The 15,092-nt window shown below is 40.4% G+C and overlaps 1 protein-coding gene across 1 annotated transcript in view; it reads right to left on the reverse strand.

Annotated features, from left to right (window-relative positions):
* Nucleotides 1–2,252: 2,252 nt before the first annotated feature.
* Nucleotides 2,253–15,092, reverse strand: part of mrpl48 (mitochondrial ribosomal protein L48) — a 36,122-nt gene continuing 23,282 nt past the window's right edge. Inside the window, exons 7-8 of the mRNA XM_078545220.1 lie at nt 14,681–14,770; nt 2,253–2,530 (exon numbers count right to left, since the gene is read on the reverse strand). Of these exons, the coding sequence (XP_078401346.1) occupies nt 2,456–2,530; nt 14,681–14,770 (165 nt within the window). The 3' untranslated portion in view covers nt 2,253–2,455. The remainder of the gene's footprint in view (nt 2,531–14,680; nt 14,771–15,092) is intronic.

The following is a 15,092-nucleotide window of genomic DNA, read 5'->3' on the forward strand; positions in this document are numbered from 1 at the left end:
ATCCAAAGTAGGTGACCTCACACTGAACTCTATCCTATCTCCCTCTCAGGCCTATTATCAAATTCAGCCATATTATGGTCACTATTTTCAAGATGCTCCCTACTTTCAAATTGTTCACTAATTTTGTGAAGCACATTTACTTACATTATGTACATGGTGTTCTACTAAAATTAGAGCATGTAGTTAAAGTCGTGTCTACATAATGCCCATGGTTAGTCCTTGTTATGATCCGCAACAGAGGTTACTCCTGGACAAGCCTGATCCCAGAGTGGAACCCTTGATAGATCCTAGCTTTTGTTTGTTTAGATATGTGGAGAGTAGCTACCGAACAGAGGCACAGGAGTCAGCTGATGAACTTTTAACAAAAGAATAAAACATTTATTCAACAAGAAAAGATGAACTATATTACAATACTCCTTCACCCACAACTATACCTTTACAGATATATACAGATTTGTAAGGATAACACAAGGTACAAAAGCTATTTTATACTCCAAGCCCACATAAGTACACAGTCTATGTACCAATAGGCATCCTGTGGTCAGACACACTATACTCTGAAACCAAGTGACAGATGCCACCTCAAAGATGCTATGGATCTCTCCTCAACTCCCCCAGACACCTCTCACATCGTGAGCCAACCAGTCTCACTGCACTCTGTCTTTCACACAAGGGTTTCCAATCTCCACTCCAATAACTCGCTTTGGAATCTTCTCCCAAACCAATTCTTTCTCTCAGAGAAATCCTTCCTCAAGGGCTCACCTCCAGGGTTTCAAACTCTCCTTCTGATGTTCCTCTTCCTTGGGTCACCACATGCATTCAAACTGTCTTCCATGCACTCTCTCTCACCAACTCAGCGTTAACAGCACACCACTGCTTCATATGCCCAAAGCAAAGAGTTACAGACCTTCAGTTGTGTCTTTGGACCTTCTTGTCCCTTGCAAGCTGTTCACACTTTAAATCTGTTTTCTGCAGCTTTTGTCTCTTTAAATCTGAAGCTTGGAGCCTTTCTCTTTGCCCCTCACTTTTAACTTCACTTAACAGGACCTTTTCCAAGTTCCTGTCCTTCGACTAGAAGGTGTTCTATGGACTGTCCCCTCTTCCACGCCCCTGGATTTTGGCGTCTTTTCTTTAGCTTGGGACTGGTTGTCTGTCCCCTTTACTTCAGTCTCCCCTGGCAGCAACTTTCAAAACCAACTGAACTCCCAACAGCTTCCAAAACAAACTGCTGTTTCTCTTCTTGTGCGTGTGTCTGTGGGACCTGCCTCTTTGGCCCTCTGTTACTAGGCAACAGCCAGTTTTCTTCTGTTGTTTGTTTAATTTCTCCTTAGGAGTCGTAAACCTCATTAGAAATGCAAGCAACCTTTTAAAGTAAAACTGAAACTCCATTTGACATTTTCTTAACACACAGATACAGAAATACAAATCAAACTTAAACATTAAAACTAAAACTCATTCCTAACACCTACAAATACCAATGTAACTTACTTAACTACCTCTATTTCCTATCAGCCCAGTATTTCTACCGGACAACACTGTCTTAACTTAGGGCTGATTTCTCATTGTATGGCAATGCTCATTTCAAGGAATTACTTTATGAAGGAACATTTTCACGTTATTATTTAGCATTCATAGCTCTGTAAAGTGTGAAACAACACTGACTACTACCCTATTAGTGCTTATATTAAAGCACATTGTTGGGACATTGTGTAGGTAGCATTAATTTTTGTGAATGCATTATGGTGATGTATTGAGATGATTAATGTGTGTGTTTGGGTAACACCAGCCAACATAATGCTGAAAACAGAACTGGAAGAATTAGACAAAATCTGGTAATGTGAACCCTTCAAGGTCGCAATTTAATCTCAGCATTCAGATAATAATTGTAAACTATTCCATTTTTCGGATGTCACTTGAGCCCTCTGACTATGTTACTGAAATGTATTCATTTTCCTTCTTGCACCCATTTCTATTCATAACAGGGCATGTGAAACTAGGAGTCAGCTGGTTGCATACAACTTTTAAAAACAGGATATACAGGATTTTATTGTTGCAAGTGGACGGTCAAAGTTATTAAACACTCTAATCCAACTGCTAGGGAGCGCTATACAATATACTATTAGCACCTTTCCGACGTCTCAATCAGGTTCACATTCAGAAAGCAATGAAGTGGCTAACTGAATTGTGGTGAAAAGTTTCAAGGCAGAATGTCTTTACTGCTGATTGATTTTATTAAGTAAATTAGATGACAATCTTTTTAGAATCCTTTTTATTAGTAACATATCACACAATTCATGTACATTACTTTTAGCTACTTGCTCCCAAGTCCTTGAAACAATGATTGAAAATAATATGTAGTAATCACAGCTCCCGACGTCACCACATACAGTAAGTAGCCTCTGGCCTGGTTTATGATCTTTGAGCCAAAATGGTCACCTCCCTTCTAGTTTTCTTCTTAACTAATCTGTGCTATCAGTCCTTCTAATTCTGGTCGAGCCTTGAACCGGGCATTGAAATCAGCTTCAGTATGCTGTGAAAACAGTGAAAAGCAATAATTATTTGCCATGTGGGATAATCAACATTGCATTTTGGAGGTCAAGATTAGCGATGATATCATTCCTCAATAAAAAATCTGGATCATCCCTTTTACAATTGAATACCTAGAACGTTTTCAGCTTTTAAGTTTTTTTCATTAAAATTTAACAAAATAAATTAATCTTCTTAAATGATGCCTGGTATTAACGAGGGGAAGAGATTTCAACCATTTTTTCAGATCTGTGAATTAAACAGGTTTTAATTTTGCTGCAGCATTTCTACAGCAATTCACAACCTACTAATCAAAATAAGTGATGTTAGAGAAATTAAACAAAAATAGATAATTTGCCTATAATTCCACAAGTCCAGTACTGGATAAACTTAGTTTTGTTCACATCCTTATTGTAAAGTTCAGGGTGCATATAACAGGGTTCAAGTTCCTCCATCCACACGTTTGCCTTGGCAATGTGGAAAATAGTTTTGGTTAAAGCATGTCTAAGCGGTTTTCCTTCATGGTTGGGAACTCCTAAAAGAGTTCTCTTCAGCCCATGTGTAAAGTCCAGAACCAACCTGAGGTGAAGCTGTGACACAAAAGGAGCTGCAGGGAGAGAGGGTTTCAGCTTACACTGACCTCACAACTGGCATATCTTTGCCAAAGGGTCTTGTAATGCTCCTGATTAAGCAGTTGGTGACAAATAAGTTTGGTAAACTGCACTAGACTTTGATGTCAAGGACATCAAGGTGGCTTGTCATGTTGCAATGATCCTTCCACAATTCTGGAGGCAGGTGTGTCAGAATTGATTAGGAAACTCTGGAACCTGGCACAACAGCAATTGAAAGGGATTACCATGGTGGTTGGGTTGAGATGAAGTGCTTCTATTTAACGGGTCCAATATCATGATTGGGTTGTAGGGAGGAAGCAATTGTTGCTGCAACTCTGTACTTCCAACTCATGGAACCACTATTCCCTGTGGTATACTGTGTCCATGCTGTGATCATGAGGCTGGTAGAAATCCAATCACTAATTTCATGGTGAGCAGCTCACCATGAAGCTCATGAAGAGATTTTGGTTTCTTTTCTTGTCTGCCCACTGAAGGGTCAAATCTACATGTGCGCTGTGAAGTAACCAACTACAACTATTTTCCTTGTGAAGGTGAACAAGGTAAAAGATATTTCTTTAGGTTGAGGTGGCTTAAAGATGAGATGCATAATGATGGGAGATGGGGGCTATGTCAACAATTCATGTGCAGGGGATGATTGGGCCAACAAACTTGCTCAATAATAGAGCCTGAGAAGTTAGATCTGTAATTGGAGGCTGAGATTTTTCCCACTCTGTTCCAGATAACTCTAGAAACAAATAGGATGGTGCTCAGCAAGCAGCCGGTAGATCTGTGCTAGTAAGCTGTATGGTTTTTGCTAGCTAACCTATGTGCTTTAGAGGTCACTAAGCTGTCAAACAATGCATGAGCTCTCTGGACGTTAGAAAGCGAGGTGCATCTGTGTGGGATTTTCAGTAGCTTTGATGCCCAAGCATAGTGACTGGTTTCTGCAAGTGCATGACACCCACCTAACCACGGAGAAAAAATGTTTTATGAAACAATATTGGGAACTCCTCCAAAGCTTCAATTAGTTTACCAGGTGAGTAACTGAACCATAACAGATGAGGAAGGTCCCAAGTCGAATTTCAGCTGGGGTGGCAGAAGTGCTGGTCAGGCAGTTTCAGTATCTCTATGGAACGGAGAGAAAACTGACTCCAGATCATCACCTAGCAAGCACTATTGGAACTGCATGTGCATACAAGGACTTGATTGGGCTCCTATGTAATACACCATGCAGCAAAGTAGCTTGTCAACGCAATATTAAGAGTTACAAATTCATCATGGCTTGGGTCAGGTAGTTTTAAAGTATTGTTGATGTAGTTTTGAAAGCATTTTTAAAAAAATTATTCTTTCATGATGCGGACATCACTGCATTTCTATATTTCCTTAGTTCTGATGAAGAGTCATAGGGACTCGAAACATTAACTGTATTCCTCTCCGCAGATGCTGTCAGACCTGCTGAGTTTTTCCAGCTATTTTTGTTTTTGTTACTGACTAGGCCATGTTGCCTAGCCCTAATTACTTACCCTTGTACTGAGTAGCTTGCTAGGCCATTTCAGAGGGCAGTTAGGAGTCAATTACATTACTATGGATTTGGAATCACACATAGGCCAGACTGAGTGAGGATGGCAGATTTCCTTCCCAAAAGGACATTAGTGAACTAAAAGGTTTTTGTGAGAATTGATAGTTTCATGGTTACCATTACTGATACTAGCTTTCAATTCCAGATTTTTTCATTAATTAAATTTAAATTCCACCAGCTGCCGTAGTGGGATTTGAACCCATGTCCTCAGAGCATTAGCCTGGGCCTGCGGATTACTATCCAAGTGACATTACCACATCTCCCCTTAAATATGGCAGCAAATTTGCAAAAAGGAGAATCCCACAAACAGCAAATTAAGTAGATTAATCTGGTCTTGGTGCTGTTGGTTGTGGGTAGAATATTAGCTAGGACATTAGCAGAACTTGTTACTCATCTCCAAATAATGCCTTGGAGACAGGAAGATGGGGCTTCAGTTTAACTTCTCATCAACAAAGTTGCACTCGCTAAGTACTGCAATAAAATGTCAGCCTAGATCAAGGCCTGGAACCTAAGACATGAATCATATAAATAACATAATGATTATTAATTTTTATTGGGCTATGACATTAATTTATGTCAGACATGAAGTGATGGATGTTCGCAAATTGTTCAGTACGTGTGTTCATCATGATGTTCACATATACTTAGCTCCCCTGCCTATGCTGCACATAATTTTTTGGCTGACGGTAATAGAAATGCTTCCAGGCTTCTGCATTCTCTGCTTTGGAATTGAATGTTAGGAGATATATTAAAACAGCCTAGGATAACATCTTGCTGTACGAGGGAGAGAAGCCAAAGTTCAATGGGATGAACTGACTTTGTGAGCAATTTAGAAAAAAAAAATTGTTCTTGGGACGTGGGCGACACTGGCAAGGCAAGTATTTATCTCCTATCCTTAGCTACCCTGAGGGAATTAAGAGTCAACTATGTAAATGGGACTGGAATCATGTGTAAACCAGACTATGTGGGGTGTCAAATTCCATTCCTTCAAGGACATCATTATATGCATGAATCTGGTTACCATTCTGATTCAATATTTAAAATATGCCTCACAAGTACCAAGATAATGCCATATGCATCACAATATTTTGATCCAAAGACAAAATGTATATTTAGTATCATCAAATGGATATAAATCAGTAAAGCTTTTAGGGTTCCTCAAAAAAAAATTGCAAGCATATTTACCAGTTAAGGAACAAATGCAACATTTAAATGTGACATTGCAAATGCTGAAATGCACTGTGCAGCTAGACAATTTGAAAGTCCGCAAATGTGTTCTGAAAGAGTTAACAGTAGAGCTTAGAACTAGCATCCCTGAGCAGTTGCGATTTGCTTAGAAGCAAACATGTGACCAGCACCACTTCCAACGATCAATATGGGGAATGTCAATTTGTTCAGCATTTCTGAAGTCCCCAGAATGTCACTAGATGTCATTCATCTTTTGTCTTTGGTCAGCTGGAATTTAATAATGACTCTGCAAAATCAGAGGTCACAGAATTATCTCTTTTCCAAGGCTACACTGCTTGAAATATAACTCCAACATAGAATTTTTAAAATTCTCATTTTAAATTTATGCCTGTAATAATCTGAACTATGCCATAAAATAATCTTCTCTGATAATTATTGGAGTACAATAATTGCTTTTACATCTGTGACCCAAGTTTGAATCCAACCTGGACTAAAGTAAGGAATTCTCCTCTAATGATTGCAACAATTCTGTAAAATGTGAATAATTATAGATGCTAACAAGGATAAATCAAATTCTCTCTCAGTAAAAAATAGAAGACCCAGTCTGAAAATGATTAAATATGGTATAAAAATAACAAGAGTTGACAAGGGTGAAGCGATGGATGTGGTATACATGAACTTTCAGAAGGCCTTGATAAGGTGCCATGTAAGGACTCATGGCAATGGTCAGAGCAAGTTGAGTCAGGTGCCAAGTCACAAAGTGGACTGAATGAAAATGGAGAGAAGTTTCTCGGACAGGCAAAAAGGAAATTGTTTTCAGCAGAGACCTGAGCCCGGAGCACTGCTGTTTACCACATACATAGTGATCTGAAATAAGGAATTGGAGGTACGTTGTCAAAATTTGCAGAAAATGCTAACTTAGGACTAATAAGTCCTAAGCTAATAATGTAAAAGACTAACAAAATACAGGAATACATAATAGGCTTGCAGTGAGAGTGGTTAAATGGAAAATGAAAGCAAAGTGTGAGATGGTTCATTTTAGTTGAAAGAATGAGGAAACAACTTTTTCTTGGAAGGTAAGAAACTACATGGGGTAGAGTCCTTTGGTTATGGTCTCATAGGAGTAAAGAGATTTGGGAATACAGATACATAAATCACTAAAAGCAGCAACACAAGTAGAGAAGGCCATAAAGAATGCAAACAAAGTACAAGATTTCATATCTAGAAGAATTGAATACAAAGCAGGGAAGTATTGTTAATTTTAGATAGTACTCCAAATGTATTCTAACTAATGTTCTGGGTCTAGATTTTTGCCACAACAGAGAGGCTCCCCATCATGACGAAAATAGCAGAAGTGGCCAAAAATCCTAAGTCCCGTCGCCAAACATGGCAATTCCCATTTTCGCAGGGCATTTTACATAGGCAGCTGGCCATTTAAATCATCAGCTGCCTCCACTCAAATTTTGGTAGCCTTGGAGTGTGAAACCCAGACTGCGCAGCTTAGACCTGGTAAATGTGTGAAGCAATCAAGTTATAATAAGGAGTTATAAGAAAAGCCCTCTTTTAATCTTATGAAGTAGAGATTAGAAAATTAAAAGTAGAGTTCCTCTGCCTGAAAGAATAAAAGAAGTTCATAAACATGCCTGGGCATACTTGTGCACTCAAGGACACCAATATCCTGAGGCATATTGTTCTCATCCCCTAACACAAGGCACAGTTACTGAAAAACAGGAACTGGCTCCTGAAAATCATGGAAACATCATCTCAGTAAGGCATTGGTGATACAGATTTTGGAAATAATAATTGTAAGTTACCACAACCTATAGATGGATAACCTTATTTTCTATGGATGCCCCTAAATCACTTGTCAACTGAATCCAGGAAACTTAGTTCTAATCTTAAAACACAATTGTGTGGCTATGACGTTACCACCATTTGCATCTCTCAGCATCTTGTTAAGCTCTAAGGATGTTGACAAGCACGTGTGCTCATAGCTTCCTGCTAGGTCAGTCTTTTCTTATGAATTGAATCATAAAACTATTAACATTGCAATTAACTTTCCAATCAAGTGTGAATTACACGTTCGGTTCTTTCATAATCTTCTATATAATTTAGAAAATATATTGTCTCATATAGTCTTCTGTATCCAGACTTGAGAACTTGTCTCTGCACACTCTTCAGTGGAGAGGTACATTATTAAGGAGAGTTGCCCGGAGCCTTATAATCTCCGAGCTGTTATAATCCGGCTAAAACTTGTTAAAAAGGCTATCTGGAGGACGGTAATATTCTTTGCGGGTTCCTTTCCTTTGCGGAGAGTTAGATCAGTTCTTCAGATTCAATCAAGCATCTGTGAGGTCTGTCCTTCTCAACTTGAAGTGAGAGTGATCACCTCAGGAGTATGCCTGATCCAGAATAGTCCCAAATAGGGGCCAGGATTATATCCACTTCAAAAGTAGGTCTGAGCTTTGTGGATTTGTTTGGATACCCAGGCTACCTCTTTTGAGAAGTAAGGTAACCCTTTGAATATGGTCCTGGGACACACTTTGTGGGGGGTGGGGGGGCGTAAGGTGCCCTTTGGAATTGTTAAAAGTAGACATAAATGTGTGTAAAAGGTGTATAAACTCATTACTGTCAAGATCATTAGAACTGTCAACAGATCAATCAAAATCAACTGTCAAAAGTATCAGAAGCACCTATTAAAGGGACCTGTCAACATATCAAGGCATTTAAAAGACCTGCCCTTTAAGTATTTGAGAAATAAATGTCTCCTGGAATGTTAAAAAAAATGATTGTTTCCTATTTAACACTGCTGACATAAGCCTGAGGTCTTCCATTACTGGATTAGTGCTGCATGACAGATATCACAACCTTTCGTTATCACAGTAGGGTGCCTGCTATTTCAGTTTGATTGACAGCTAGAAGCACTTACGGACTCTTTGATATGGGACTATGAATTCCAATGTTTGTTGTTATAAGGCTTCAGTTGAAGGAATATAAACGTAGTAAATGGGTTTTTATGAATGAGTGTTTTCTTCATATAGTGAAATCTGCAATAGATACTTATTTTATCTCATATCTGCATGGGTCCTGAGGTCTGCCCATGGTGGATACTAGGTGTGTTGACATGGTAGTTGTAAGGGCAAAGAGTGGTGGGTGGAGGTGCATGGGTTGGCACCAAGTTGGCATACAGGTTACAAAGGGCCATTGAAGGGGGGTGGTTGGGTGGAGGGGCGTACCTTGTCATGTATGAGAGGCCCATGGGGCAGGAGTGGAGAGGCTTAAGTTGGTGTGTAGGGTAGGAGGGGCCATGGAGGTGGGTGGAGGAGCATAGGTTGGAATGGAGACTACAAGAGCCCATGGGGGTGGGTGGAGGCATGAGGTGGCATGGGGAGTGTGTAGGGTTGAAGGCTGGAGGGATGTTTCATGGTTTATTCTTCTTTTTAATATTTTGGGCACAGTGCCAGAGCTCTGAGGTAGGCCTTCTACCCAGCTCACCTCTGCACCTGGCACCCTCCTCAGTTCTTCCAGGGTCACCCGCCCTGACTTCTAATCCAGACCCCCTGCCCCCGGACTGAAAATCCAACGTGGGGACAGACATCTTTAAAGGTCAGGTTCGCTGGGCCAGGAATTCTCCCATCTCTGTGCATCCGACCTGGCAGCGAGAATCTGGGCCCTGGTTTCCATACTATCAAAAAGGATAATGAAGCTTTGGAGAAAATGCAGAAAAGATACCAAGATGTTATCAGAATTGAAAGGATGCAAGATCAAGAAAGAGGCTCTTATCTCTGGGAAAAAGGAGAACTGATAGATAAAAATTACAAAGTGTTCATAAGGATATATATACAAAACCTTACTTATGGACAAGTCCAGAAGAAGGGGGCATAAATATTAGATTAATTTGTACCATAAAGAATTTACGAGGAATTTCTTTGCACAAAGGACGGTCAGAATGTGGAACTTGCTGTCACATGAATGATTGAAGTACATAGTACTAATGCATTTAGGGGAATGCTTGATGCATACATAAGGAAATAGAGGGATGCAGAGGGGAAGTGAAAAGAGATTTAAAAAAAAAGGCGCATGTTGAGTATGAACACCGGCATAGATCAGCTAGTTCAAATGGCGTGATTCTGTGTTGTATTCTATGTAAATACATCACTATATTTCCAGATCAACAATGTTTTCTTTCTTAAATACAGATATATCTTCATTTGGCCAAGTCACACCTTATCTCAGCATTTATTCACATGTAACATGTACAAATGACTAAATGAACAAGTATTTGCTAGTAGTCAAGAAAGGTCAAGAAAGTTAAGCCAAGAGTTGGCTAACATCTCAGAATCCAATTCAAGATCAATCAATCATTTTAAAAATAATAAAAGCTACAGACACCTCTGTTGAGGAAGGGAGAAAAATGACTGGAGGTGGTTTGGTGGACCACGCACCCAATCTGATCCATATTTACTCCCATTAAACTGAGGTAAATATCAGTTGGCCAGTTTTAAAATCCCACTTAGATTGAAATATACAAGATCCTGAGGGGTCTTGACAGGGTGAATGTGGAAAGGATGTTTGCTCTTGTGGGGGAATCTAGAACTAGGGATCACTATTTTAAAAAAGGGTTGCCCATTTAAGACAGATGAGGAGAAATTTTTTCTTTGAGGGTCGTGAGTCTTTGGAACTCTCTTCCTCAAAAGGCGGTAGCAGAGTCTTTGAATAATTTTAAGGCAGAGCTAGATAGAGTCTTGATAAGCAAGGGGGTGAAAGGTTATCGGGTGAGTGGGAATGTAGAGTTGAGGTTTCAATCAGATCAGCCACGATCTTATCGAATGGCGGAGCAGGCTCGGGGGACTGTGTGGCCTACTCCTGCTCCTAATTTGGGTGTTTGTATGTATTAATGCACCCAATAGTCTGCAGCTCAGAGTGAATTTAACAGGATCATTTACAATGCATCTTACCTAACTGTGCAGAGGATAATGATCAATTATGCAGTTATAAAATTTTGTAATAAGGTCTTCCCCTACAAATGATTTTTCCATCCATTTTCACATCACTTCTCCTGGGGAGGGTCGCAGTGGCAGTAAACTGAGCAGGGCCAACCAAACTTCCCTTTCCTCAGCCACAGATCCAGCTCCTCCTGGGGTATTCCCAGGCCAGCCAAGAGATGTAATCCCTCCAGCGTGTCCTGGGTTGGCCTCGAGGTCTCTGCCCAGTGGGCTGTGCCCAGTACAGTTCCAGCAGGAGCCTATTAGGGGGTATCCTTATCAAATGCCTGAACCACCTCAACTGTCTCCTCTCGATCCAGAGGAACAGCGACTCTACTCCGAGGATCTCCTGGATTGCCGACCTCCTCACCCTCTTCTAGAAAGTATGCCCAGCAACCCTATGGAGAAACCTCATTTCTGCTGCTTGTATCTGCAATCTTATTCTTTCGGTCATTACCCACTGTTCATGACCATAGGCAAGGATGGGGATATAGATTGACCAGTAAACCAAAAGCTTTGTCCTAAAGCTCAGCTCCTGCTTCACCAGCACGACCGGTAGAGCACCCGCAGAACTGCAGCTGCCGTACCGATCCATTGGTCAATCTCATGCTCCTCCCTGCCATCACTTGCAAACAAGATCCCGAGATACTTGAATTCCTCCATAAGGGAAGTTGCTCCCCCCTCACCTGGAGAGAGCAACCCATGCTTTTCCGGGAGAGAACCATGACCTCAGATTTGGAGATGCTGATCTGCATCCCAGCTGTGTCACATTCGGCGGCAAAATGTTTGAGTTCGTCCTGGAGATCACAGTCGGATGAAGCAAGAAGCACATCATCATCTGCAAACAGCAGAGATGCCACCCTCAAGCCCCCAAACTGGATACTCTGTACCTCAGCTGCGCCTTGATATCCTGTCCATGCAGTCACAAACAGGAGTGGAGACAAGATGCACCCTTGGCGGAGTTCAACGCCCACCTTGAATGAATTCGACTTAAGGCTGAGAATGAGGACACAACTCTCGCTCCGCAATAGAGGGGCCTGATAGCACGCAGAAGCGGCACCGGCACCTCATATTCCCGCAGCATCTCCCACAAAATATCCCGAGGAATGCGGTCGTACGCCTTCTCCAGGTCTATAAAACAGAGGTAGACCGGATTAGCAAACCCTCAAATATCTGTGAGAGGGCAAAGAGCTGGTCCACTGTTCCACAGCCAGGGCAGAATCCGCATTATTCCTCCTGAATCTGAGGTTTGACTAATGGACGAAGTCTTCTCTCCAGCACAGGTTTTCCTGGGGAGGCTGAGGAGTGTTATCCCTCTATAATTGGGACACACCCTCTGGTCCCCTTTCTTAAAGATAGGGACCACCACCTGAGTTTGCCAACCCAGCGATACTGTCCCCACCTTCCATGCAACATTGAAGAGGCGCGTCAACCACGACACCCCAACATTGTCCAGCACCTTCAACATCTCCGGACGAATCTTGTCTACCTCTGCTGCCTTACCGCTACGGAGACCCTTGACCACTGCAGTGACCTCAGCAACAGCGCTAGATCTGATTTCACCAGAGGATTCTGGCACTACCTCCTGTAAGGAGGGTGTGTCCACCGGGTTGAAGAGTTCCTCAAAGTGTTCCTTCCATCTACAAATGATTCTTTTCATGTTTTTATATTTTTTAATGAAGTTAAGCAACTTTACCAACAAAATCATTCAGGGACTGTCATTTTAACATATACACAACTAAATTGCATGAAAAAGGTTTATTCTGTGGCAGGTGCTGCCTACTCAGATATAAACTTCAAATGATAACCACACGGAAATTTCCAGTGGAATTTCAAACTAGGTTGTTCCTTGAGCTCAGTCAGCCCAAAAATGTTCAACATGGTCCCTATACCAAAAATTTCCTCAATATCCCTTCTCTCCCAACACCCCCACCCCCTGCCTTCAGCTTACACATTCTGTTGTTCCTCTTCCAAACTATCTTTTAAGGATCAACAGTATTCTGCTTTTAAAAAGGAAGGGATGAGAGATACACATGTATCTTGCTTTTTAATAATACAAATTCATGTTTACTAAGGCTAACAGACCAAAAAGACAGTCAAATTCAAGATATATTAGAAACTTCATTTATTTTTCAAGCTTTTGAGGACTCTTGCCTCCATTTCTCTATTCTGAGCCTGGGAGTTAGACTCTACAGTTTTTCGAATGCAGTTCAGCTAAACAGCAAATGTATTTGTTAAGTAAATTGTAAAGGTGTTTCAGTTACTCCACTTGAATGTATACAACAGAATAAAAGACTAGAATAAATATAAAGCTTAAAGAGATGTACATGGGCCTGAATGTCATAATGAACTGAATAACGTTTCATGCTCTTATCTCCTTACATTCTAAATAGCAGAACTTAGTATTGTTGCTAAGAACTAAACAGCAAAAAGATGTTGTATTGAAAAAATCTCAATGGGTGTGGTAAAAACCCAAGTACATGGTAATCAATGTCAGCTAGAGAATACCCTTGAGACCATCTCCTATAACGTCAATGCAGTCACCTGACATAATTTCCCTTTGGATTAAATAATTGCTTCTGCTCTACAGCATAACCCTTCCACTGCTGATTATTCTTTAATGATAGAAATCTATTGAACATAAATGTCAAACTTCAAATTGGTAGCACTTTCATGATTTTTACTTAAGGCTAATCAATCAAATTTCATCATTTGGATTGCCTCCATTTAAAATCTCTGTTTTGTTAGGTTTCACACTTTGTCTTCCTATTTCTTTTACTTTCTCACCCTTTAGACTTCTATTGCTTTCATCTCATCCTCCTCCTTAGTCATTCTTTACTTTCCCCACACTTTTTAATCTAATGAATGTGAAACAAGTGGAGGAATGGAGGATTAAAAATAGAAATCAAACACAAGAAACATCAAATCTGACACTCAGTTGCTTGAAACACAAAAATTTGGGTGCTGTCGAAACTCTCCATCTCACTACTATAAATTAATATGACCATCAATTGCACCCACTTTCTCAATCAAAATGGAGAGGGGGTGGTGGGGTTGGAGAAAGCAAATGTGCCAAGCAGAGGTCAGATACTTCAGCTCAGGGAGGAAAAACTGACATCCAGGGTCAGTATTCTGCACTGCTAAATACCTGAGACCTGCAGCAGGTTGTTTATCTCTCAATAGAGTAATAGCTGTAAGGAGAATCAAAGGAGGGAGGAAATAAAACCTTGTGAGAGTACCAGCAAAAAGGAAAACAAAAAGATCTCAATCTGCTGAGAGGAAAAGAGACTGAATCAGAATGCATAAACATAGGCTGGAAAAAATGTTGGATATGCTTGAGCTACAAAATGAAATGAAGCTCTGCACATGCCTGTGCACGTGAAAGCATTTCCAGTTGTGGTTATCATTTTATTTAAAACCTCAAGCTCGGTTACAGCCCATTGAAATTTCAGTTGAGTGCTTGAAAAAATAGTTTATCCACAATTATAAAACTACATGAGGAAGAATGGAATGAAGCTTTATGTGTGCGGGGGGGACAAGAGGTAATTCGAGTGGGAGTAAGTTTGTGTGGAGTATAAAAACTGGCATAGCCCAGTTAGGCAAAATGTTCTGTTTCTGTGCAGTTCTAGAGAGAAAAAGTACTGATTGGATTGAATGATGCCTGAGACTTCTTTGCTTTTGATTTTTCTTAAACTACAGATTCAATATAAAAGGAAGAAGTAACAGCTGTGCTTGCAGATTAATTGGACTGCGCTGTTAAGTTTTCCAAAATGATCAGCTTCGGCACCTACCTCCTTGAAGCACAGCTGCACACCTTCTGGCTGATTAGTCTGAAGAACTTCCACAACAATTGGGGCGAGAGCTGAACTCAAACCACTAACCTGAAAATTTAAGATATAAAAAAATCAATATTGTACAAGTTCATTCAACATTTGCAAAATACTTAATATACAATTATAAAATAAATTACACAGCATGCTACAAGGTCCCATTATATATAAAGGATGCCCAGGTGCTAGTTCAATCAATGATATGTCGACATTAAGAAATTTATATGCTGATCGCAGAGACTGTTTGCACTGTTCTCCATGGCATTATAAGTTCCATCTGTTTGCACAGTGCCAAAGAGATTGACAATATTAAGGCTTATCACATTGTCAAAAATTTGGTTACACTTGAATGGACAAGGCTGAACTTTTTCTG

Source organism: Cetorhinus maximus, chromosome 7 (genome assembly GCF_964194155.1).
Source record: "Cetorhinus maximus chromosome 7, sCetMax3.hap1.1, whole genome shotgun sequence".
In the NCBI taxonomy this organism is placed as follows: Eukaryota; Metazoa; Chordata; class Chondrichthyes; order Lamniformes; family Cetorhinidae; genus Cetorhinus; species Cetorhinus maximus.